Below are 27,933 nucleotides of genomic sequence, written 5' to 3'. Positions count from 1 at the left end.
TAAGTACATGTACTTGAAGCATGTAAATAACAACTATGCAACCATGTGCTAATGCCTACACTGAATATCGTAGTGAATGTTTTTCATATCAAGATGTGACCGATGCAATATTTTATTGTGGATTTTATTACAAAAAGGTAACTAAAATGTAATTTTTCAATATACAAGCGTATTTGACACTGGTTTTGTCTTCATGAACTCAAAATTTCCATTGTTTTCTCAAAATGTAAATGCTACTCACTGACGACAGGTCACCCCTTACTGACAGATTTAACTTGTATCTTTTTTCGGCCCCCCCCAAAAAAATACTTATCTCGACATCCGCCTATGTCAACAATATTTCCTCAGACCCGAGGATGTCAACATAAATGGGTAGGACTGTACATGTACAGTTTTGCAAAGAAAAAAAGAAGAGTTTTATAAATAATTAGTTTGAGAGGAAACTAATTAATCATGGAAAGATAGTACTAACACTAAAGCAGCAACAAATTCGGAAACAAAACTGACACATTTTCTGGCACATTTAATAATTAGGTATATTAATGTTTCTCTTTTGTCACAACATTTGATATCTCCTTTGCATGTTTTTATATTAAATTTCACAAAAGTATATATATATATATATATATATATATATATATATATATATATATATATATATATATATATGCATGCATTTCTTTAATGGTTATATTTTTATCCATAAAGGGTTTTATATTTTTTGTAATGACAGTTATGTTTTACTGCAGATCAGTATCATCTGTATAAATGTGAAACGTCTTCAAGCCTTACTGCTAAATCTGATCAATACCTGTTACGCAGCTTTTATACGTTATTTAAGGTTTTCTTCTGTTTTAAGTAACAGCAACCACATTTGATGGTGGTTTGGCATCTTTTTGTGAAAATTAACAAATCGTTCATGCCAGAATTCCTTGTCAAAATTCTGTTGAGTGATTTTTAGTAGAAGTCATTTAATGGATTTCTATTATTTGTAACACTGGCCATATCTGATGGCAGGCCAGCATAATTTGAATACATTCAAAAACCTTTAAAGCTAGAATTTTTTCTCTCATCTTTTGGTCAAATTCTGTTGAGCTGTTTCTGAAGCTATGCAAATTTTTTTATCTACATTTAGACATAGTGGCATACTTGATGATCGATCAACATCGCTGGTATAATCTTGAAAGGCTTTTAGGACTAGATGCTTTTTATCAAATGCAGTAAAATTCAGCTCAGTGGTTTTTAATAAGTCATGTAAAGGTTATTTCTATTTTCAGTAATGGTGGCAGGTTTTATGTATGTTGAAGATTGGCATTATTTGAACAAAACTGAAAGCCCTCTATGTCTTACTGCTTTCTGTTCAGTGTAATAAAATTCTGTTGAGCAGTTTTTCAGGAAGCCATTTAAAGGTTATGGTGGTCATACCAATGAGAAATCAGCAAAAAGTGCCAAATTATGAAAGCCAAAAACTTTCAAGAAGGAAATCATATAACGGTTATTCTAATTTTAGTAATCATAACCATAGTGGAAGTCGGATTGGCAGCCACTAAACAAATTTGAAAGACTTAATGCCAGAATGTTCTATGTAAATCTCAAGCAAATTGGTCATCCAGTTTTTTCAGAGTAGGTCATAAACAGCAACTTTGAAATGATAATACATAACATATGATGGATAAGACATGATTGACCATAATATAATCTATATTCACCATATAACCACATGTTAAAAAGCCTTGCATAGTTACTACAGAAAGATAAGGTCCATGCACACTTGACAGTAACCTTTTCACTAATATAAATACAGCCATTAAATTTCATGAATTAGCACATAACAGTGTAAAAAGAACTGAGCCAAATAAATAAACTTAATGTAATCACTAGAACATGAAAATTAAATCAATGAGACCTATTTCTGCCTACAATGTGTACTCCCCTAGAAAAATATAACCATCAACCATCAAGTTTCATGACTGTTTCTACAACAGTGTCAGAAAATTTAATTAAGTGCAAAATTTCAGTCTTACTGCTAGAAAATGAAAATTAAGGGACTCTGACCAACGTTTGACCATGGTGAGTAGTACCCTCCAAGATGAATATACCCATCCAGTTTCATGACTGTACATGCAATGTTTTCAAAGAAATGGAGCAAAATACAAAAACTTTATAAATTAATGTCATTTGAAAAGAAATCCTTATGTCTTCCCTGTGCTTTGCTGGTGATACAATAAATGTGTTACATTTATGATACTCCAATTTTTTAATATATTTACAGTTTCAACAAAGACTCCATTTTCAGGTAACTGCAATCACCTTTCCTATATTTAAGATAAATTTGGGATTAATTGTTCACATGCTACAGGTCTAATATTGCACTTTTGCAAGACTGTAAGAAATTAACAATTACAGCCTTTCTTTCTATTCCATTGTTTGAGTATTTGTAATGAGCAAAAGAATTCAAATTGGGATTAAACTTAAATAAAAGACAGCTCTCAACTTACATTAGTCACTCTTGGAATATATGTGACTATAGCAAACGTTCTACTTTTGCACACTTCAATCATGAGTAAACTAGCACTATTTATACTTTTATCATTTATCTTTAATCAAGTGTGAAAACCATGCCATGACCCATTGGAAATTTCTGCAATTGCAATTATTTCTTATACTTTTAATTTATTTGGCACTGATGATGATTATGAAAGACATCTGCACATGTGATAAACTGAATGTCAGCCTTGTTGTTGTTCTCCGAATGCAACTGATGGTAAATGACTAAAAGATAAGTCATTGTTTCTACCTATCCTTTTCTTTAGCTGGGACTTTTTCTTCTTAGACCTTGGACCCTTAGGGGGAAGACTAGGGAACAATTCTTCCTCTGAATCTTCAAAGTCATTGAAATTTTGTCCATTAGTGTTACTGCTGCCTCTAGATGCTGCTCGTAAAGCCTGCATCTTTGCTGGGGCACTGGAAACTTTGGATGTGGGCAGAACCCCTTTTTCTAGATCAGAATCTGATAGACCTGACTCATCACTTAACACATGTGACAACTTTCTATTAATATCAGATTTTGGAGCAGGGAATGTTAATTTATTTTCTGTTCTCTTCCCAGCTGATCCAATACCCGAGTCTCGACTGGCCCCTGAAAAGGCTCGTCCTTGTTGATCCTCCTCTATAAGTTGCCTTAATTCTAATGAGTCCTCACTCATTCTGAGATTAGGTTTACCTGGCTTATAGTCCTTTAGTAATGATGATAATTTATTCAAACTTTCTTCTTCAATGTCTGCTTCATCCTCTTCAATTTTCTTCACTGAAGATATAGAATTTTGTGGATGATGAACAGAATAGTCCACCTTATGTCTGCTTTCTGCAGAATCTACATGGATCATTGTTGTATCCATCATCCTTCTCTCCTCACTTTTGTTCTTTGCTACATTGTATTCCTTGACTGCATTTCCACCTAAACTGCTTCTCATTTTCCGTCGCAGTTCCTCAATGATGTGATCTTTCTCCACCAGCTGGTCTTCAAGGGACTTGATTTTTTGTTCTTGCTCAGAAAGCTGCGATGACATCTCTAGAATAAGTGTCATTCGCTCTGATGTCTCTGTGCTGACATCCCTCTCTTCAGACATGCTTTTAATCTCTTCATGATCTGCCATTGGGGCCTTCCCTTCATAAGATAGATGAAGAACTTATAAATAACTATAACACTACTTCATGCTTTATTTTAATACTAAAAGATAGAAGTTACTATGCACATTCCAATCTGCACAGAATACATTGATTTGTAAACTGACGATTAAGTGTTTAATTAGGTAAAACAACACGACTTGATTCAACAAAAATATTGAGTGAGAAATCTGTATTCTTGTACCATTATCTAATTTTTAGAGATGTGATTGATGGAAAGTAATAATTTTAAAACCCAGTAAATTTGAAAATGGGTATAGCTGCATCTGTACTCAGCCTGTGACACTGTGTAGTATGCATGTCACAAGTATAGCTGTACTTGTACTCAGCCTGTGACACAATACAGTATGAGTGTCATGTGTATAACTATGCCTGTTGTTGTAGGGTTTAATGCCATTTTCAGCACAAGATAGGCTATACATGGTGGCCAATAAAAGTAGTGGAGGAAGAACCTGGCAAAACCCCGGAAAGAACCACCGAGATATAAGAAGCTACTGGCAAGCTTTCTCACGTACCCACATTGGCCAAACCTGAGATTTGAACACAGGCAGACAGAGGTAAGATGACAGTGATCCATAATGGTGAGTGGCTATACCTGTACTCAGCCTGTGACACTGTACAGTATGAGTGTCATGTGTACAGCTATACCTGTACTTGGCCTGTGACACTGTACAGTATGAGTGTCGTGTACAGCTATACCTGTACTTGGCCTGTGACACTGTACAGTATGAGTGTAATGTGTATAGCTATACTTGTACTCTGCAGTCTGCTCAGTGTGTGGGTCATGTATAGTTCTTAACTAAAGTCATGTCAGGTATTAGTCATGTCAGGTTAATAACAATGTGTATAACTGTGACACCAATGGTGAAGCAAAGTCATGGTAATTTTCTTGTAATATAACAATGTGGCATTTGTCTCATTAGTATGACAGCAACAGATCTGGAACAACTGAAGATGGTGCGGCGCAAAGGGTTTGTTTATATATCATAACAGTACTCAATAACAATTCAGAATATAACATCATTGTAAAGTTCCTAACTTACCCTTTAAGCACACACCTACAAAATCATCATCAGCGGTACACATTGTTCATGTGTAATTACTTAACAAAAGCAACAAGGAACTTTCAACTAAGAGATTTATTCTCTCTTCCCGTATGGTTGCTCTGGTTAAAGCACATGTTAGATCTATTTCTAAGGCATATTAGGTGAACTGGCAACAAGACATTAGAGATGTTATCCATCATGATATGGCAACAAGACATTAGAGATATTATCCATCATGATATGGCAACAAGACTTCAGAGATATTATCCATCATGATATGGCAACAAGACATTAGAGATATTATCCATCATGATATGGCAACAAGACTTTAGAGATATTATCCATTATGATATGGCAACAAGACATTAGAGATATTATCCATCATGATATGGCAACAAGACTTCAGAGATATTATCCATCATGATATGGCAACAAGACATTAGAGATATTATCCATTATGATATGGCAACAAGACATTAGAGATGTATGCATCACAATAAGGAAACAAGACATTAGAGATGTATGCATCACAATAAGGCAACAAGACATTAGAGATGTATGCATCACAATAAGGGAACAAGACATTAGAGATGTATGCATCACAATAAGGCAACAAGACATTAGAGATGTATGCATCACAATAAGGGAACAAGACATTAGAGATGTATGCATCACAATAAGGCAACAAGACAGATGTATGCATCACAATAAGGCAACAAGACATTAGAGATGTATGCATCACAATAAGGCAACAAGACAGATGTATGCATCACAATAAGGGAACAAGACATTAGAGATGTATGCATCACAATAAGGCAACAAGACAGATGTATGCATCACAATAAGGCAACAAGACATTAGAGATGTATGCATCACAATAAGGTAACAAGACATTAGAGATGCATGCATCAAAATAAGGCAACAAGACAGATGTATGCATCACAATAAGGAAACAAGACATTAGAGATGTATGCATCACAATAAGGGAACAAGACATTAGAGATGTATGCATCACAATAAGGCAACAAGACATTAATGATGTATGCATCACAATAAGGCAACAAGACATTAGAAATATATGCATCAAAATAAGGCAACAAGACATTAGAGATGTATGCATCACAATAAGGCAACAAGAGAGATGTATGCATCACAATAAGGGAACAAGACATGAGAGATGTATGCATCACAATAAGGAAACAAGACATTAGAGATGTATGCATCACAATAAGGCAACAAGACAGATGTATGCATCACAATAAGGCAACAAGACATTAGAGATGTATGCATCACAATAAGGCAACAAGACAGATGTATGCATCACAATAAGGGAACAAGACATTAGAGATGTATGCATCACAATAAGGAAACAAGACATTAGAGATGTATGCATCACAATAAGGCAACAAGACAGATGTATGCATCACAATAAGGGAACAAGACATTAGAGATGTATGCATCACAATAAGGCAACAAGACAGATGTATGCATCACAATAAGGGAACAAGACATTAGAGATGTATGCATCACAATAAGGAAACAAGACATTAGAGATGTATGCATCACAATAAGGCAACAAGACAGATGTATGCATCACAATAAGGCAACAAGACATTAGAGATGTATGCATCACAATAAGGCAACAAGACAGATGTATGCATCACAATAAGGGAACAAGACATTAGAGATGTATGCATCACAATAAGGAAACAAGACATTAGAGATGTATGCATCACAATAAGGCAACAAGACAGATGTATGCATCACAATAAGGCAACAAGACATCAGAGGTGTATGCATCACAATAAGGCAACATGATAGATGTATGCATCACAATAAGGGAACAAGACATTAGAGATGTATGCATCACAATAAGGCAACAAGACAGATGTATGCATCACAATAAGGCAACAAGACATTAGAGATGTATGCATCAAAATAAGGGAACAAGACATTAGAGATGTATGCATCAAAATAAGGCAACAAGACATTAAAGATGTATGCATCACAAAAAGGCAACAAGACATTAGAAATATATGCATCAAAATAAGGCAACAAGACATTAGAGATGCATGCATCACAATAAGGCAACAAAACATTAGAGATGTATGCATCAAATAAGGCAACAAGACATTAGAGATGTATGCATCACAATATGGAAACAAGACATTAGAGATGTATGCATCACAATAAGGCAACAAGACATTAGAGATGTATGCATCACAATATGGAAACAAAACATTAAAGATGTATGCATCACAATAAGGCAACAAGACATTAGAGATGTATGCATCACAATAAGGGAACAAGACATTAGAGATGCATGCATCACAATAAGGCAACAAAACATTAGAGATGTATGCATCACAATATGGAAACAAGACATTAGAGATGTATGCATCACAATAAGGCAACAAGACAGATGTATGCATCACAATAAGGGAACAAGACATGAGAGATGTATGCATCACAATAAGGAAACAAGACATTAGAGATGTATGCATCACAATAAGGCAACAAGACAGATGTATGCATCACAATAAGGCAACAAGACATTAGAGATGTATGCATCACAATAAGGCAACAAGACAGATGTATGCATCACAATAAGGGAACAAGACATTAGAGATGTATGCATCACAATAAGGAAACAAGACATTAGAGATGTATGCATCACAATAAGGCAACAAGACAGATGTATGCATCACAATAAGGGAACAAGACATTAGAGATGTATGCATCACAATAAGGCAACAAGACAGATGTATGCATCACAATAAGGGAACAAGACATTAGAGATGTATGCATCACAATAAGGAAACAAGACATTAGAGATGTATGCATCACAATAAGGCAACAAGACAGATGTATGCATCACAATAAGGCAACAAGACATTAGAGATGTATGCATCACAATAAGGCAACAAGACAGATGTATGCATCACAATAAGGGAACAAGACATTAGAGATGTATGCATCACAATAAGGAAACAAGACATTAGAGATGTATGCATCACAATAAGGCAACAAGACAGATGTATGCATCACAATAAGGCAACAAGACATCAGAGGTGTATGCATCACAATAAGGCAACATGATAGATGTATGCATCACAATAAGGGAACAAGACATTAGAGATGTATGCATCACAATAAGGCAACAAGACAGATGTATGCATCACAATAAGGCAACAAGACATTAGAGATGTATGCATCAAAATAAGGGAACAAGACATTAGAGATGTATGCATCAAAATAAGGCAACAAGACATTAAAGATGTATGCATCACAAAAAGGCAACAAGACATTAGAAATATATGCATCAAAATAAGGCAACAAGACATTAGAGATGCATGCATCACAATAAGGCAACAAAACATTAGAGATGTATGCATCAAATAAGGCAACAAGACATTAGAGATGTATGCATCACAATATGGAAACAAGACATTAGAGATGTATGCATCACAATAAGGCAACAAGACATTAGAGATGTATGCATCACAATATGGAAACAAAACATTAAAGATGTATGCATCACAATAAGGCAACAAGACATTAGAGATGTATGCATCACAATAAGGGAACAAGACATTAGAGATGCATGCATCACAATAAGGCAACAAAACATTAGAGATGTATGCATCACAATATGGAAACAAGACATTAGAGATGTGTGCATCACAATAAGGCAACAAGACATTAGAGATGTATGTACCCAAATAAGGCAACAAGACATTAGAGATGCATGCATCACAATAAGGCAACAAAACATTAGAGATGTATGCATCACAATAAGGCAACAAGACAGATGTATGCATCACAATAAGGGAACAAGACATTAGAGATGCATGCATCAAAATAAGGCAACAAGACAGATGTATGCATCACAATAAGGCAACAAGACATTAGAGATGTATGTACCAAAATAAGGCAAAACACATTAGAGATGCATGCATCACAATAAGGCAACAAAACATTAGAGATGTATGCATCACAATAAGGAAACAAGACATTAGAGATGTATGCATTACAATAAGGCAACAAGACATTAGAGATGTATGTACCCAAATAAGGCAACAAGACATTAGAGATGCATGCATCACAATAAGGCAACAAAACATTAGAGATGTATGCATCACAATAAGGCAACAAGACAGATGTATGCATCACAATAAGGGAACAAGACATTAGAGATATATGCATCACAATAAGGGAACAAGACATTAGAGATGCATGCATCAAAATAAGGCAACAAGACAGATGTATGCATCACAATAAGGCAACAAGACATTAGAGATGTATGCATCACAATAAGGGAACAAGACATTAGAGATGTATGCATCACAATAAGGCAACAAAACATCAGAGATGTATGTACCAAAATAAGGCAACAAGACATTAGAGATGCATGCATCACAATAAGGCAACAAGACATTAGAGATGTATACATCACAATAAGGCAACAAAACATTAGAGATGTATGCATCACAATAAGGCAACAAGACAGATGTATGCATCACAATAAGGGAACAAGACATTAGAGATGCATGCATCAAAATAAGGCAACAAGACAGATGTATGCATCACAATAAGGCAATAAGACATTAGAGATGTATGCATCACAATAAGGGAACAAGACATTAGAGATGTATGCATCAAAATAAGGCAAAAAGACATTAGAGATGTATGCACCACAATAAGGGAACAAGACATTAAAGATGTATGCATCACAATAAGGGAACAAGACATTAGAGATGTATGCATCAAAATAAGGCAACAAGACAATAGAAATGTATGTACCAAAATAAGGCAACAACACATTAGAGATGTATGTAACAAAATAAAGCAACAAGACATTAGAGATGTATGCATCACAATAAGGCAACAACACATTAGAGATGTATGTAGCAAAATAAGGCAACAAGACATTAGAGATGTATGTACCAAAATAAGGCAACAAGACATTAGAGATGCATGCATCACAATAAGGCAACAAGACATTAGAGATGCATGCATCACAATAAGGCAACAAGACATTAGAGATGTATGTACGAAAATAAGGCAACAAGACATTAGAGATGTATGTACCAAAATAAGGCAACAAGACATTAGAGATGTATGCATCAAGCTATGGCAGCATGACATTTTGAAATGTATGCATCACAATCAGGTCCAAAACAATGATTTTCAAAGCATATTAAGCAGCTGCTTCCTTCAACAATGTATATTGGGACCAGAGATACATGCACTTGGATGTTGCAACTTTTGACCCAAGCGAGAAGTGTTTTCTTATTAAGGCATGTATATATTTAATATGGTGATAGGAAAATAATGACAGCCCAATATGATGGGGCTCAAGCCCCACAGCATCCATCTTGATCCAGGACTGGATGCAATTTAACTATACAATCACCTCATCTAATGTGAAGTAACAGTGACTATACTGATCCAAGGAATCATATAGTCAATAACACTATCTTTAATGACCACTGAAAAGCATTTACCTTTAAGCCTGTTTTCTTTTCTCAAATTTTTTATTTCTTCTGTCAACTCCATGATCTCAAAATTGACCTCCTGTTTATACTCTGAGAGCTGCATGGACAGCGTCTTCACTTTTTTCCTATGCTTGCCTTTCTAAAATAAACAGAATCTATGTTTAAAGATGAAAAGATGTTAAAATTAGCACCAGAATGTATGGTACAGTCAAACCTGGCCATAAGTTTACCAAAACAATCTCACACATGCATTCAATGGAAAATTCAAATGTCTCATTAGTCACTTTTGTAATTATTTGCTAATACAATTTTAATTCTGTCTGATTGGTCAGCTTGTAAATATTCACCAATCTGATCTAAATTCTGTCTGATTGGTCAGTTATCAAATGTTCACCAATTCAATGTAAATTCCATCTGATTGGCCATTTAGTAAATATTCACCAATCTGATGTACAACACTTGCGCTGAGTTTCATTATCATGCCAGAATTTTTGTACTTTTAGTACCTGTATGTACAGCCCAAAGCCACTCGCTCTCTAAAACAAGTGCTTGTTTATAAGGATATGTTCAAAAGAATCATGATACATACAATTTACCTGTGTCAAGAGACAGAATAAGGACTTTGAATCACAAGTTTACATGACACTGTATATCCATGACCAGGTGGTATGAGACTGCATACATGACACCAATGCATGTGATGTGACATCAAAGAAAAGTAGCACACAGCATCAGTAGAATAACAGTTTGTTAAAAGCCTCAAAACTATGATTTGTTTTTAAATGATCGAATGGTTTAAAGTCAAGCCTGACTTCAAAACAATTTAAGCAGAAAGATATTCTATATCATTGTATGCCTTACAAGATGCGTTACCAAGTACATATCAATTTTTACTGGGAATGGAAAAAAAGTTCTACAGTTTTCAGACCAAGTTTTCAAACAGGCTGATAGTGAGGGATGCAGGTGCATATCACCTGCCTGGATGAAGAATCATGATAGATGAAGAAAAAAACATGCAGTGAGCTAAAAGTGATTGATTCTTGCAATTCTGCTAAAACTTGAAATTACAGAGAAACATTTGTTATGGAAATTAACTTATTTTGGTGCTAGTGATCACCAAAATTGCAAGTAGCGATCAAAATTCTCAAAGAGAAATTCATTGCAAGTGATAAACATATTATTATCAATTTCACATTTAAGTGGCTTGTGCTGTTCTTTGCTGATTTTTGCCTTGAAGTCAGTAATGACCACTGGTGTAATGCATTTTCTAGGTTATATAAATTAAGTAACACATTAAATTTCAAAACAAAAGATCACACATAAATGCATAATTCAGCAATAAATCAAACTTTTACTACTCTGAAGAGAAAACTTTCAGAGAAAGAGAGAACTATGAAAATTACATAATGGATACTGATTAATGTTCATTAGAAGCCAGATCTGGAAAGAAAAACTCCATAGTACAGCCCTTTTCTGGTCCATTATGATCATAAATACTATTTTCAGGGCAATATCTAGTGATTACTTTAAAAATTGATGTGCTAAGTTTCCTCATCTTTCTTCAATTTTTGGGTGTACAATATCAGATTTTAAAAAAAGTCCTAAATGACATCACAAGATAATTTCCATAATTTTATGGTTTAATGCAAATACACACTGAAAAACTTGCAGCTTGAAGTCACAAGTATAAACAAAGGGCCTTTCTGCAACTGACAGATAAACAATTTCAGTGTTACAAAGGAAACTTCAGTTTACCAGTTTTTTAAATTCTTGTTCTACTGCCTCTTTTTCTTGCTCCAATTTAGATATGTACTGGTCCTTTGCTTTAAGTGTCTCATCAAAATTTGTTGACTGCTGTTGAACAGCATTGGTGGTGTGGAATTCTTCCAGTCTCTCCTCCAGTACCTGCACTTGGTCTTCAAGATCAAGTCTCTGAGACTCACTTTCAGTAAGCTGTGAAATTATTATTATTATTATTATTATCATCAGTATGTGTCATTATGTTGCATTATAGCCAGTACATGAAAATATATATTAGCAGGTCAACTGCAAAAAAAAAATTAAATTCTGATTATATATTTAAAAAAAGAGAAAGTAACTCTATTTGCAAAAGTTATGAAACAAAAGAAGGAATCTAAAGACTTATAGGTATGACTGAAAAAAAGACAACTTCATATTTTCTCACTCAAATGTACCTTAGCAATGTATAATATACTTGTATATATCTACAAATGATCCTGACATAAACCAGTTTGTCTCCCTGTAGGAGAAAAATATTTATCTTTCAAAATAGATCCCTCTTCTTTTTAGACTAGCATGTGTCACCAATAATAATGCTCTGTACAAAGTAATATTCTGATGTCATCACTGATGTACAAGGGGATGACTATGGTAGTATTTAAAATCAGACAGTGGAAAATTTATCATATGAAACAGATGTATTTGTTCAATTCTTTTTTAAATAATTAAATGGAAATACTACTTGAAGCAAACTAGCTATGTTTCTGTTAATTCCAAGAAAACACACAAATATATGCAAGTAAGTCACAAATAAAAATACAACTAAGCATCCACATGCAGTAGTGTACATGTGCAGTAAAATGCAATGAAAAATGGAGATATACAACACAGTTCCAAAAATACTGCATTAACACAGAAAACACAGATTCATGTGGGCTTGAGTTTGTTCACCTTACTCCTAATTGCCAAGTGGCATTAAGTCTGGGTCACTAAGATGCTTTCTTTTGAACTATCTTTCAATGCTGTTGATTACATATGTTCTTCGATGTTCATCCATATTTAATGGCAGATGAGCATTATTTGTGCAATATTTAAAGGCTCTTTGCCTTGTTACAAATTCAGTCAAGCATTTTTTTAAAAAAATAATAAATATTTTTCTACTTTAAGGATGGCATCATTTTATAGAAGATGCTTTTCTGTTAAATATGATCAAATTCTGTTGAGAAGTTTTTGACAATAAGCTGATTCAAAGCTTTCTATTTTCAGCCACACAGACTTTTCTATTTTTAATGAAAGTGGCAATATTTGAAGGCAGAACAGCATAATTTGTAATAAATTTAAAGGTTTTCCTGCAAGTAAGTTTTTTCTTCAAATCTGATAAAATTCTGCTCAACAGTTTTTAATTTTTAAGAGGTTATTTAAAGGGATTCTACTAATAGTAATAATAACCATATTGACTATTTCATAAGTAGAATTGTCCTTTGGCCAGATTAATTAAAAATGAGTCCAAAATAAATTTATTCTATAAAATTAAAACAAATGTTTTTAAAAACTATGCTGTTTAGCAGATACTAAGATTAGATTTATAAGATTTGAAATTTTACAACAGAGAACTTTACTCCATTAAAAGTGGAGGCGGCCAGTAATAAACCCTAATGGTGATATCATAACATACACTCAAACGGCAATACAGTACTTGGGGCCCGGAGTGGCCTAGTGGTATAAAGAGCTCACCATTACAGATCACTGCCATCTCACCTCTGTATGCATGGGATTGAGTCTCAGGTTCGACCAATGTGGGTATGTGAGAAAGCTTGCCAGTAGCTTCTCATAGGTTGATGGTTCTTTCCTGGGTTTTTCCTGGATTCTTCACCATTAATACTGGCTGCAATATATAGCCTATCTTGTGCTGAAAAATGGCATTAAACCCTACAACAACAACAACAATACTCCTTCATTACAAAGCTTACTATTGGAGTCATAGAATATACTACATTGTAGTGAGAACACCTTATTTAAGTAAGTACATTATACAGTACTCATTATTCTTACCATGGGAGCCATACACTACAATACTTTATAATAAGATCACCTTGTCATGAAGTAAATTGTATAATGCTCCCTCATTATAATGCTTACCATGAGAGCCATAAAGTAGACTGCCTTACAATGAAGTACATGATACATAAAATTTACTACCGCTTAATAAAAAGGGATCTATTTCCATACCCATCATATAACAGGAACCATGTTATAATACAAGTCATATAGTGAGAGAGTGCTGTATGCAGTGTCAGCTGATACAGATGACTTCATGTCAACATACTCACCTGTTTCTCCAGCTCTTTAATTTTTTCATCTTTTGTTCCCTCATCTGCTTGAAATGCTGCCTGGCTCTGCACTGTCTTTGTCTTCAGAGTTAAGAGAATGAAGTGTCAAAAATATAAAATAAACAAATTCATTAAGAAATAATGATTTTTTTTACACAATGACAAGTTCTCAACAAAATAAATAATGATTCAAAGAAAATAAAATTGATCATGGGAATCATAAATGGGGATATTTTGTTATCTTCATTAGGAATTTTTTCACTTTGTAGTAATAGCCACTTCCATTGTCTTTTTAAACAAAATCAAGACTGAAAAGAACAACAATCCCTTGAGGCATTCCATACAACAAACTCCTTAGGCATGCCAATTAATGCTGATTAAGACAGACATATTGCAGTTATTGTACAATTTATGATTTGTCTTTTGATGTTCTCATTATTCTGCTTACTGTTAACCAATTTTTTATTCACCATAATAGAAAAAGTATTTGCAAAATAACTTAATGAGTTTTCAACAATACAATCCAGTAAGGGTCAACTCCTGAAGTAAAACCATTTTAGTAAGGTCAACAGCGCACCCCTTCCCCAACCAAAAAAGGGAGCGCTGTAAGAATGAGGAGTACTTATCAAAACAATGAATTGATAAGCTATATTCTAAAGTTTGTTGAAATTCCTTAAATAACAATTGAGAGATTACATTAAGAGACTAACTGAGTACTGTGAACATATGCTAGATAAGGCATATTCCTACATCAGTTGAGAGCTATACCTATAACAATACCTTTCTTGTGAAAACAAATGCTTCATTTGTATGGTGAATGTGCTTGAGGGATTGCTTTGTGCAGCCAGAAGCCATGGTTGGGAAACTAGTGGCCAGAAATCAAATGACAGTTAATTACATGACTTTTACAGAGGAATGTTCATTAAGAAAGTGGAATGCCAGTTGAGACCAGTTGACTGAAAATAACAGTCACTCATATTTATCCCACAACCAAAACAAAGATAACATCAATATATGTATGATTTCTTTCAGACAAATTCTGTACTGTCTGGAATTCATGGCAAATTAAATATCTCCCAAATCTGAATGATTCAACACAAAGCTGTCAGGGATATTCTTAACAACTGCAACCTACTAGCAATATAGCATCTACAGTATGTTAGACAAATGTCTTAACCTTCCAAAACCTGAAGGCAGATACAAATGTCTTAACCTTCCAAAACTTGAAAACAGACACAAAATGTCTTAACCTTCCAAAACCTGAAAACAGACACAAAACGTCATAACCTTCCAACACTTGAAGACAGATACAAAATGTTTTAACCTTCCAAAACCTGAAAACAGACATAAAATGTCTTAACCTTTCAAAACCTGAAAACAGACATAAAATGTCTTAACCTTCCAACACCTGTAGACCGATACAAAATGTCTTAACCTTCCAAAACCTGAAAACAGACACAAAATGTCTTAACCTTCTAACACCTGTAGACAGATACAAAATGTCTTAAATTTCCAAAACTTGAAAACAGACACAAAATGTCTTAACCTTCCAATACCTGTAGAGAGATGCAATGTGTCTTAACCTTCCAAAGTTTGAAAACAGACACAAAATGTCTTAACCTTCCAAAACAACACTTGTAGACAGATATAAAATGTCTTAACCTTCCATTTTATACTGAAAACAGACCAAACATATCTTAACCTTCCAACACCTGTAGATAGATGTCTTAACCTTCCACACTTAAAGACAGATAAAAATGTCTTGACCTTCCAACTTGTGAAGACAGATAAAAATGTCTGGACCTTCCAACACCTGTAGACATATACAAAATGTCTTAACCTTCCAAAACTCAAAGATAGAAACTAGATGTCTTAACCTTACAAGATGTGAAGACAGGCACAAAATATCTTATCTTTGTATGTTCTATAAAATTAACAAATAAACTGGTCAAAATATTTCCTTCATACATCCAAACAATCCCATTTCTAATTCACTGATTTCATACAGAATTTAGATAACCCCATCACAAACAATCCCATTTCTAATTCATTGATTTTGTATAGATATTAGATAAACCCCATCCCAAATAACCCCATTTCTAATTCATTGATTTCATACAGATTTTAGATAACCCCATCCCAAACAATCACATTTCTAATTCATTGATTTTGTATAGATATTAGATAAACCCCAACCCAAATAACCCCATTTCTAATTCATTGATTTCATACAGGTTTTAGATAACCCCATCCCAAACAATCCCATTTCTAATTCATTGATTTTATACAGATTTTTGATAATCCCATCTCAAACAACCCCATTTCTAATTCATTGATTTCATACAGGTTTTAGATAACCCCATCCCAAAAAATCCCATTTCTAATTCATTGATTTTGTATAGATATTAGATAACCCCCACCCCAAGTAATCCCATCTCTAATTCATTGATTTCATACAGATTTTAGACAACCCCCATCCCAAGTACATTGTAATCCCATTTCTAGTTCATTGATTTCAAGTAGATATTAGATAACCACATCCCAAAAAATCCCATTTCTAATTCATTGATTTCATACAGAGTTTACATAACCCCCATCCCAAGTAATCCCATTTCTAATTCCTTGATTTCATATAGAATTTAGATAACCCCATCCCAAAAAATCCCATTTCTAATTCATTGCAGTACAGAGGACTGATACAGAGTAGTATGTTTATCAAAATCAACTGTGTCTTCATTATTAGTACATTTTAATAAATACATGTTTTATCAGATATTAATGGCAGCAGTCTACAGGCAATGGTCTGAGAGGAAAAGAAACAAACATAGAATTTCCCTCTAACTTGGTCAGGCACACAATAGTATCACAAAACCAAAATATTGTCATGAAAGTAACATTAAACAAAAATGTGGTGAGATGGAGTTTTAGGTTCACTATAACATCACTACTTTACTGAACAGCAAATATTAAACATTTTAACAACAGAAAAAAATTCCTCAAAAATTATTTTTTTAAGGCTGAAATTATAATGCGATCTCAACTGATGACTTTTTTAATTCTGAAATTCTTTAATCATGCTTTTCTGGGGAAAAATTCACTGAAAAGTGTGAATAATTGCTATGAACAGACCTATAAATGTCAACAGGATTTACTCATTCTTAAATTTTTTAAAGCACATAATCAATACCAATATCATTCTTAAAGTTAATATATATTCCTATATTTAATCCTTCATTATTTCTTATTCTTTTATTAACTAAAAATGAAGATGCATGAATAATAAGTTAATTACTTTTTGCAGATTTTTTTGTCTGATGCATACCTGTTCAGCTTCAGCTGTGGGTGAATGATCTGCATGGTTTTTACTTCCATCAGATTTTTTCCTATAAAAGAAATTGTATTTTACAGCACTTACTGGTAATAAACAGTGTGAAGTATACTTGACATAATTGTTCCATTGTGTGTTTAAAAACTGTCACTCAGATAAAATTCCTGTGGTAAAAATTTACCATAATATAAGCACATACCATCAATGTCATAAACAAAACGGTGTCCCTTCATGTTGGAGGATCACTGTCTTCTCTCCAAACAATGGTCGCACCCAATACAACATGTCAGTGGCAAAGACTTTAACTCTGACATACCAGTCCAGCAAGGGTGATGAAGGAAAAAATGTATCCAAATCAAAAAGTAATATATGTGAAACAGAGCATATGCTTGCATGAAATTCCATCTGCCCCACAATTATCTGAAGGCAATTTGCCACCTTATAGGCTGGTAGCAGTTGGTAAACTTAGTTTCTGCTGTGATATGCAAAAACCTGTCGTTATATTTCCTAAGCATAAGTAAAAAGAAGATTCTAATGTCATAAATCGTTAGTGTGTTGTGAATGCGAGTGTAGAATAAAATCACATAAAATTATACCAACCAATTCAAGTATAATGACTGAGTAAAATGATGTCAATTATACATTATTCAAAATATGAATATGATTTTTCAATACTGCTTTCCAACAAAATGATCAACATTTAGTTATCACTCTATATCTACCTCATCACATACTGGTGACTTGTTGTTCATTTGTCTAAAGCAGTATCTACAACATACCAGGGTCCAGGCAACCATAAAACAAAATGGGCTTACTTAGCTTAAATTATAGTGGTTTATCACACATATGTGCATGCACCACTCAAATAAAATGGACAGTAAAAAAACATTTATGAAATATTGCTATAAAAAGTGACTGAATTAGTAAATTCTATTATGGAAACATGTTTAGCTCAGAGAAAAAAGTTGCATACAGAAAGAAAAATATACATTTCTTTTCTCATGATTGAACAAAGCATTCCAAAGAATGGGCACATGCCATAATGCATCAAATCTCCATGACACAAAGGGTTCAAGTATGTGTTAAAAAAATGTCATTTCCATAACACATACAAGAGCATGCATACCATACATTCCAGCACCGATCAGTCTATTTATGGCATATGATCCCTGTAATTTTAGCATCGGCTTCCCTCACACAAGGAATGCTAGTAATGACATGCACAGCTTAGTGACCTGAATGCAAGAATCCTGAAATTATGTTCTGCTGTTGTTGTAGGGTTTTAATGCCATTTTTCAGCACAAGATAGGCTATACATGGCAGCCAGTATAAATGGTGGAGGAAGAACCTGGGGAAATCCCGGAAAGAACCACCGACCAACGAGAAGCTACTGGCAAGCTTTCTCACATACACACATTAGCCGAACCTGAGACTTGAACCCACGCAGACCAAGGTGAGATGGCAATGATCCATAAAAGCAAGTGCTTTAGAGCACCTGGCCACTTGGGGCCTCCTTATGTTCTGTTACAACATGATATCGCATAGCAACATCCACACTGTAAAATTCTGGTATTCATATAATTTGTGTACTGAAACTTGTAACCAATGCAGGTCCGTATCAGTCATTGCCTATGATTTGTTTCAAGGTATTAAACTGTTTCAACTATTTTTGTCTGCCAAACACACCATACTCATAAACAAGAACAAAACCAGACTGGTTTACAGAATAGAATTCTCTCCTACTACTATTATATTCCCACTATAAAAAAGTTGAAAATTCCTATGGATCTTTCTTACAACTAAAGATGCTCATCTGTCTGCTACAGCAATACAATGTGCTACAACAGTATAATGTGCTACAGCAATACAATGTGCTATAATGAGATTGGCTGTCCAGGTTTTCAACGTACTGTAGCTCAACCAAGCCATACCATGTTCAATTTCTTTATTGACTTTGTACATTTTTCATTATACTTCAATAACACATCATTTGAACTACTTACTAGGAGTGCATACTCAGTTACAAATTGGGTAGAAAGTGCTTCAACAGTTATTCGGGGCATTTAACTTCTTTTATGTCTCTGTTCAATTTTGTGTAATTAGTACATCGGTGACAGAAACCACAAACTGCTATATTTCATATTAATGAGATGGATGGATTTTACAAGTTATTTGAACCAAATTTGTTTGCTTTTTTTATTCCAGTTTTGTTATTTTACTACAATTCTGACATAAAAGTGAAGTATTTGCTAGGCAATTAAAATTAGTCTCAAGAATTAAAAACACATTTTTATTTACAAAAACTACTTCACCTGTAAAACTGGTTAATTACTACTAGAAAAATGACATGAGAGTGATACTGTAGTAGTTATCAGCAACACATGCTACTGTATACACATGACCTCATTAATGTTGAAGTTATTATTAGAATCATAAGATACCCAATTTCATTGGATGAATTTGGCCTACTTATGTCAAGGTCAGCATGTTAGCTGGGGAGTATGATGGCTCAGCTGTCAGAGTGTTAGACTCATACTCCAAGGAAAGTAGGTCCAACAGCTGCTCAACGCACCCTGTAAATGGTCCTACAGCACATTCTGGATCTTCGTCTTGGGCCCCAGTGTTCAAAGCCTGTACATGCTGTGAATCTACAATATCTAGCCCTGGATCCTAGCTTTTATAAAACTGTGAATTTTGTTAAATTACATTTTACCCAACAGATCATAAGACAAAAGTCCTAGGTAAAAAGGTGATCAAATGGACTGAAATACAGCATTTTCATATTCTTAAAGTGAAGAAGTCAAAGTAAAAAAAAATGAAATAAAAAATAACATAGTATTCCCTATTGACAATAAGATTTACACTAGTAAAGTGGTACTGATTTATTCTGAATATAATGATTTTTATGTCAACTTATGGACTAACAATTTTCTCACCTGCACAAGAAATTTTACCATCGGGACCCCATTTTCAGAAAACTGGGGGATCCAGGGAGTCCAGTGTCAAAAGGATATAGAAAGCTCTGATGCAAAAATACATAATTTAGCAACAAATCAAACTTATGCCATCTTGAAAAGACAAATTTCAGATGATGATGGATGTTACAGAAGAAAAAAGTTAATAATCACTTTAAAAATAAAGCCAATATTGGGCCATTTCTAAAATTTAAAAAAATAGTTGCCAGATCAAGAACAGAAAATAGTAGCCCTTTCTTGATTTTCTTCCATGGTTGTTAAGTAAACATTAATTTGAAAAACACTGGTCTTACCAATCAATGGATCAAGATATCACATAACCAGGCTCTAATCAAGATAGCTAAATCTATTTTCGATGAAACCAAATATTGCAATGATGGGTCTAGAACTAAGTCTGTATCCTTTTCACAATGATATAGGCATATTAGTAGAACTACGTCTGCACCATTTTTTACATGATCTGCCAGAGGCATTTTAGGTTGGGTAACCCCTAAATGGATAACCCAAAATTAGCAAAGAAAGCTTTTAGGAATGACCTGAAGTTCTCTAGCTGCAAGATTCTATCAATGAATGCAACTCATCATATCCTAAAATTAATCAATATATCAGAGTTCACAACTTAATCTCCAGGACATAATGAATTCTTATACAAAAATTATGGTTGAATATTTTTACCATGGAAAGCCTGTCTTTCAATCATGTAACAGGGAAATGTAATAAATGATACTTCTTTGGACAGATTAAACAGAACAAAAGTAATGCCTCTTATCTTTCCAAGATTAAGAAGTGAAAACATATAGAGTCAGTGTTTCCCTTTTGCACACTGTGCATCAGGAACACATGCTGGAGAAAACTGATGCACACGTTTTGTTGCCGTGCATTTTTTTGATGCAAAGGATTCGCATAAATCATCCCGATGCTTAACATCAATGCTTGTTGCACTCGAAAGTGATCACCAGATTAAAATGGCTTGGACTAAGAATCATTAGCGAAGAAAGTGAAAGAAGCAGAACACAAAAGAGTAACTGTGGATCTAACTTTAATGAAAAATGGAAAAAATAATTCCCTTGACTGGAATACGGCACATCCATTAGAATTACTGATGTGACTTCTGATCACATGATTGCAAAGACTGCAAAAGTGAATAATCCTTTCATGACAGGGTTTAAGAATTTTAAAAAATCTGCCCTTGTTCACCACAAGATATCTAGAGAACACATTATCACTGAAGACATTCTTTAACAACAAAGAAATCAGTAAAGTTGCTGAGGCAAATGCATTATTTGGATTACAATATCAGTGGGTCATTACAGATTTTGTTGGTTTTTAACTTGCTGCAATAAAAGAAAGATCTTAAAGTTCAAGTGTAACTTATTAGAAAGATTAATCATTAGCCTTTTTTATTTTTGGATAAATGTGTTCTAGGACGAAGTACAATGAAACTAATCATCGATGATAGTATACATTTTATGACAGGCAGTAAATGAAGTGCCTATTGGTTAAAAAGATTTAACTGGCTTTCTGTATTGACTTGTATGTAATGTATTGGTCTATAATACTGTTGCAAAAAGATTATAAGGAGACTGTTAAAAGTATGACTTTATACTAAGAGAAAAATGAACTAACAGAATTATTCTTTGAATGGACAATGCATTTGTTTGTTAATTGTGCATGTTGGTTTATTTGTATTTTTAGAGAGAGAGAGAGATTATGTTGTGCAATATCTTATTTCATGCGGAAAAAGTTGTCAGTACATTTTTGACCCCCACATTTTTTATTTGACCCCCAGTTCTGACACCAAGGGTTTTATTTACCCTCAATTTTACACCCCTGGGGGAATACACTGAAAGTTCAAACCTGTCCTTAAAATAGTACACACTTTCTTATGCTGGAGTCTGGCTGATACAGAAACCTAAACACTGAGGAAAGAACTTGTCCTTTTGTCCTTTTTGCCTCGGTAAAGCAACACCGCTCCGGTGGCCTAGTGGTTAGAGCGTTTGCCTCGGAAGCAGAAGGTCATGGGTTCAATCCCCAGCCGAGTCATACCAAAGACTTACAAAAATGGTACTAACTGCTGCCTTGCTTGGCGCTCAGCATTAAGATGTTAGTGTTAGGACTGGTCGGCCTGGTGTCAGGATAATGTGACTGGGTAGGACATCATGCTACATGTCTGTGGCATGATGCCCCAGTGTTAGACATCACTATAAACTGTCACACTGCAGACATCGTAGCAATATGACTGAATTTTTTTTAAAGCTACATTAAAAATCCAAATCACACACACACACCCAGTAAAGCAGAGGATGAAGCCCACTTTATATTATGCATATGTGAGAGAGTCAGTCATTAGGGAAATCATGTCTTACATACCATCTTGCCAGTTTTCTGAACAAATAAAAATAATGATGAACCCCCCTACATAAAGTAATGTTATGTACATGTATATATATTTTGTGTCCTTAACTTTTATCCATGATTGTAGGTTGGAGTTTGAGCTAATGGTCATTTGTAAACAAATGTTTATATAGGTAACTTTTGTCCATGTCGTGGGTTGTACATTAAGATAATATTTGTAAACATGATGACAAGGCATTTTAACCTTAGAAAATTATGGAAGTTAATTTATGACCCACATCATTGTCATTTTATTGAGTCTGAGGATTTTTATAAAAGGTTCTGATAAACAAAATTATTTATTCCTATTTGAATATCAGTCTAGTTAAATCACTTTTAGCTGTGTTCAGATATAATTATAAGTAATCATTATTCATTAATTGGAATTACAAAAGTGTTCATGGACTGGATTAACACTATTTGGGGATTATTGTGAATTCATTCAAAGACAATCTGGATTATATCACTGCAATACAACAGCACTGTTAGTACATCAGCACATTCAAGACTAATGCATCTGAAATGCTCTATACTTTTTTAATTGTGATAGAACATTTAGGATTATTTGGGATTTAATTCACAATACTGTAAGTTCCTCTTAAATTTTTATTTAGAGAATTAAGCTATTTCTTGATTTTATGAAATTGGTTAATTTTGCTTCTTTCTGTTACTTCATTTAAGACCATAGTTGTAATAGTGTAAATTGGATTTTTAGCCCCACTCTTTGTGCTTAGAAAGTAAAAAATGTCCAGACTGTGATTGTAACCTCATAAGTTTATCCACTGAATATAATATCAATAAATAACATACTGTCAAAATATATTTACATGTTACAGTCAGGAGACTTCAGGGCTCAAGACTGTAAATCTGCAATGCATACAGGTAGACTTTTTATGTGATATATCTTTTCTTTAGACACTATCATATAAAAGATATTTTGCACAATAAATTGTTGGAGTTTGAGTTTGATAAACTAGTAAATAGGACATGCCAGTATTCTTAGGAAAATCTTTTGATTACCTGGCACAAATCTAGCAACAACAAAAAGTATTCTTGAATAATTACATATTTTCAACTGGAATAAATTGAATAGTTTTTCAGTGCTCTGATCAAACTCTTTAGACTATCAGAAACTCTTGATGTGCTTTGATCAAACTTCTTTAGCTATCTGAACCAGATGACCACAGAACATGTAACAGTCATCGGTATCATTTTACCACATTAACAATTCAAAAGGAACTTTTAATAATGCCATGTCACCATATTTTTTTAGATTACAATAGCATGTTATGCAAAAGCAATGAACAAGTGCTGCTTTATTTGTACTGTTTTGACACAGCACTGATTATGTGATTTGTCAAGTGCTACAGAATGGTATGCTTGATTGACCTGTACCCAGGGGTCTTAAAACTTAAGTACTTAAGCCTCAGGCTGTGAAAAGTGCAGAAATGCATCATGGAATTTAATACCTTTGTTCTGTTCAACCCTAAGGAAATGGAGACTCTGGATACAATATTTAATCCTGAGAATGGATGTGTGCCCCATGTAAAGGACAGATTAATAGTTCATAAGCACCAATGAACTGAGATGCTTAGCCCTCCAATATTTTCTACAAGGGTCTAGGTGTGCCTTACAATTGGCAGAGTACGTAAACTATTATGCAAAAGAATAATCTTAGAAATTAAAAATTCAAATGAACAGTAGGTAAGTTTCAGCTCATTACTGTGGTACCAAAGTAACAACAAAGGGGGGGGGGGGGCAGGGATTCTTTCACCCTAAATCACATAAACAAGAACAATCATTTTGTTCAATTCTGCATGTCAGCTAATCCTTCGCATCCAACATTATGTGTTTTTAATGTATTAGAGCTTGAACTTGTTGCTTTTAGAGATCAATTCTATATAAAAAGTTGATCTTTTATTTGAGTCTGATTTGGAAATGTCATACTGTACCTTGAATTTGTGAATTCCTATGTTTCTGATTAATTGCTCGTGAACAATAATGTCAGCATTGCAGCTAAACAAAAAGCCTCTATGGGACATATGTTTTTCTAAAAACTTTGTGACCCCTCTTACATAAAATAGACTATTCCATTTTTGGGAACATGAAGTCAAGGTGAATCACTGACTCTTTGATAAAATAAAAATAGTGTGATAAATCTTTCAGGCTGTGGTTTTTGCTTCAGTGCAAATGACAGCTCAGACTATACACTCGTTATCCTGTAAAATGAAGAAGATGGATACTTGAAATAAAAATGACCTACATACAACTGAATGAGTAAGCAAAATTTTGATTTGCAGCTGCATAAGAGAAGTCTGAAAATGGAAGTAAAACAGAGACTGTGCAGAATTAAACTACAAAAATTGAATTTTAAATGGAATAAGGGGTATGTTTATTTATCTTTATATTTTCTGGCAAATTTTCAGTAAAAAATATAAGAACGGATTTGTTTATTTACAGTCAAGGTAAACGCAATCAATGCAATAAGCAAATTATCTGAACTTACTCTAAAGGCAAATAAAGGCATGATACAATCCTAAGGTACACAGGATTGCCCGACATTGTGGCAATATTATTTTGTATTTGGACACACAAGAAATTCCATACATTTGACTATGAGTTTACCATCAAACACAATAATGAATGATATTGCCTGATCAAAGACACATTATATGACACACGATCTTCCATATTTCCACATAAAATATATCTGAATTTGAAATATTTGGAGATCAGATAATTTCTTATTGAGTGGGGTTCGATGGTATATACCACCATGTCAGCCAATTCTGCGCATCATGTAATTCTGCACAACGATACGTCATTTCTGTAAACATTGGATCACATGTTATGTGGGTCAAAAATCCATTTTGTATCAAGAAAGAATGATTGCAATTTAATTAAGAAAAGTGATATTCATAAAAAGTACACAAATATCTGGCATTTCTACTCAAAAATGCATATGAAAATGTGATTTCTAAATGTCAACATGAAGACCCACTCCATGACCTTCTTGAACCAGTAATCCAGAAAATCTGATTTACTATGTATCATTTAGAATCATACAAATAAATAAATTATATAAAAGATGGAAATGTATACCTTAAAACAATAATGCATTTTAATCCAAGTTTCCATTTTTGCAAGTTATCCCACACATACAAAACCATCTGCTACCCAATGTGTCAACTTGCCTCTAGAATATAAATTCTTAAGAAATTCACCATTGTATAGTAAGTTTCTAAATTCTTTAGTAATTTTTCCCCATCAGCAAGACATTGTAAACACATTACATCCCATTCATTGTTGTTCTCTTCCACATAATAGATTATATTTTTTAATAAATGTTGAAATTTACTAACTTTTTCACAAGATTGGTTTTGTTTGCTTAATATATATTGCCATTTATTGGCATTATTACGTTTAATTTTGTAAAACTAGCTATAAACCTGACCTAATTACTTGACTGAAATGCTGACAGAAACAGTCCAAAGTAATGCATTTCATTAATAAATATTACATCCTTTCAACACTGTGCACAGAATAGGCCGACATATCGTGAGTCAGTAAAACACGGGGGTGGTATCCCCTGTGTCCAAAAATTAATATTATTTTGAACAGAATATTCTGGTGACAATTGCCTCTTTTCAAATGGTAAGCATTGCTGTATTTTATTTTGGTCAATCGGTCGAATTAGGTGTGCGTTTTGCTTCAATATTGGAGACGGAAACCTTGAGTGCGCATAAATGCTCGACAGCATTGTAGTACAAATCTATTTGTTGAATCTACTTTTCCGATTTTTCACCGTAAATACGAACGTTGTAGCAAATCAACTAACCCAATTTAAAAAGGAGAAATTCCAACTTTCGTATACAATAAATGCAGATTTGCCAGCATATACAACGATGATAAGAAGAGGAAATAGCATAATCCACTAGGCAATCTATTTCACTGGGTACTGGAGAATCAAGTACAGTGCTTTGGAAAATATGGTTTTATTTTCAGCCTTGCCACAACCTACTGTGAACTTAGGCCTACCTATGGGTAGAAAGATTTTTGTCCGACTGCTCAATCTTAACTGGCCTAACATTACTGCTAGAATTTGATCCCATTCTTTTCGTTTGTTCAATTTACAAACTGGATAATTGCCGCCATCGATAAACAACAGCTTGGTTACGTTTGCTCCCGATCAAAAGGCGTATGTTTTGTCTTTAATTTAACATGAGCGTCTGTGGTGATGGATTTAAAATATTTGGTTAGTTCTACACAGTTAGTAGAAGGTAAATGCCTAAAGCGGGCATAAAAAAGCGACAGGTGCGTCAAATAGTTTAATGGTAAACTGAAATGATCAAAGTACCTACAACTTCCTTCAAGGAAATTGCTTTTATTTAAACATAAAGCTTAAAATGAAAATCAGTAAATCTGAATACATAATACATAAGCATTCATATGATCAAAATAGGAATATGCACTGACATTGGAGTCATTGGAGCAAAACAACGTCAATGTTGTTTATAAACAACCTCCGGACAAAAACTACTCAAGAAAATGGTACTTAAAAAGTAATACTTGATAATTAAATTTGTGCATGCTATCACATCCTTTATTTCTTTATGACGCCATAAGGGACATACCATTTCATTTTATTTTACTTTAGTGGTGGAAGGCTTGAGATTTAACCAAAAAAAAAAGAAATTAAAATATATCCAGCTGCTATATTAGCTTTTTTATATATATAAAAAAAACACTATCTTTGGTTAAAAGAAAGAACATTCCTGCTTAAAGAAAAAATACAGCCGTCCCACGAATATTAAATATATGGTCCCTAAAGTGCTCAGACTCTGTCGTCGCTGGTCCCAAGTCCAGGTGGGAAAGGAGGAGTTTTATGCGTGGTGCTAGCACCCACACCACATACAAAAGCCATGCTATATAAAC

At 33.9% G+C, this 27,933-nt stretch overlaps 1 protein-coding gene across 1 annotated transcript; it reads right to left on the bottom strand.

The window, feature by feature from the left end:
• Positions 1 to 42: 42 nt before the first annotated feature.
• LOC149802149 (uncharacterized) lies at positions 43 to 27,185 on the bottom strand. Its single transcript, XM_089956559.1, has 6 exons — positions 27,037 to 27,185; positions 17,624 to 17,684; positions 14,302 to 14,382; positions 11,987 to 12,184; positions 10,241 to 10,370; positions 43 to 3,667 (listed from the first exon to the last, which is right to left on the bottom strand). Exons 1-6 carry the CDS (start codon positions 27,108 to 27,110, stop codon positions 2,730 to 2,732), a joined length of 1,482 nt encoding a protein of 493 aa, XP_089812685.1. The 5' UTR covers positions 27,111 to 27,185; the 3' UTR covers positions 43 to 2,729.
• Between the last annotated feature and the right edge of the window lie 748 nt (positions 27,186 to 27,933).

Source organism: Sinohyriopsis cumingii, chromosome 4, assembly GCF_028554795.1.
Source record: "Sinohyriopsis cumingii isolate HCF-2022 chromosome 4, ASM2855479v2, whole genome shotgun sequence".
Classification (NCBI taxonomy): Eukaryota; Metazoa; Mollusca; class Bivalvia; order Unionida; family Unionidae; genus Sinohyriopsis; species Sinohyriopsis cumingii.
Note: the sequence above shows the minus strand (reverse complement) of the source record. Positions and strands in the feature narration are given on the sequence as shown.

Coding starts and splice junctions, on each gene's coding strand:
- LOC149802149 (XM_089956559.1), bottom strand. CDS start 27,110: ATGGGATCAAATTCTAGCAGTAATGTTAGGCCAGTTAAGATTGAGCAG. Junction 17,685..27,036: donor AAAAATCTTTCTACCCATAG/GTAGGCCTAAGT, acceptor TTTCTTTTATAG/GAAAAAATCTGATGGAAGTA. Junction 10,371..11,986: donor AACAAGAATTTAAAAAACTG/GTAAACTGAAGT, acceptor TGTTTATTTTAG/AAAGGCAAGCATAGGAAAAA.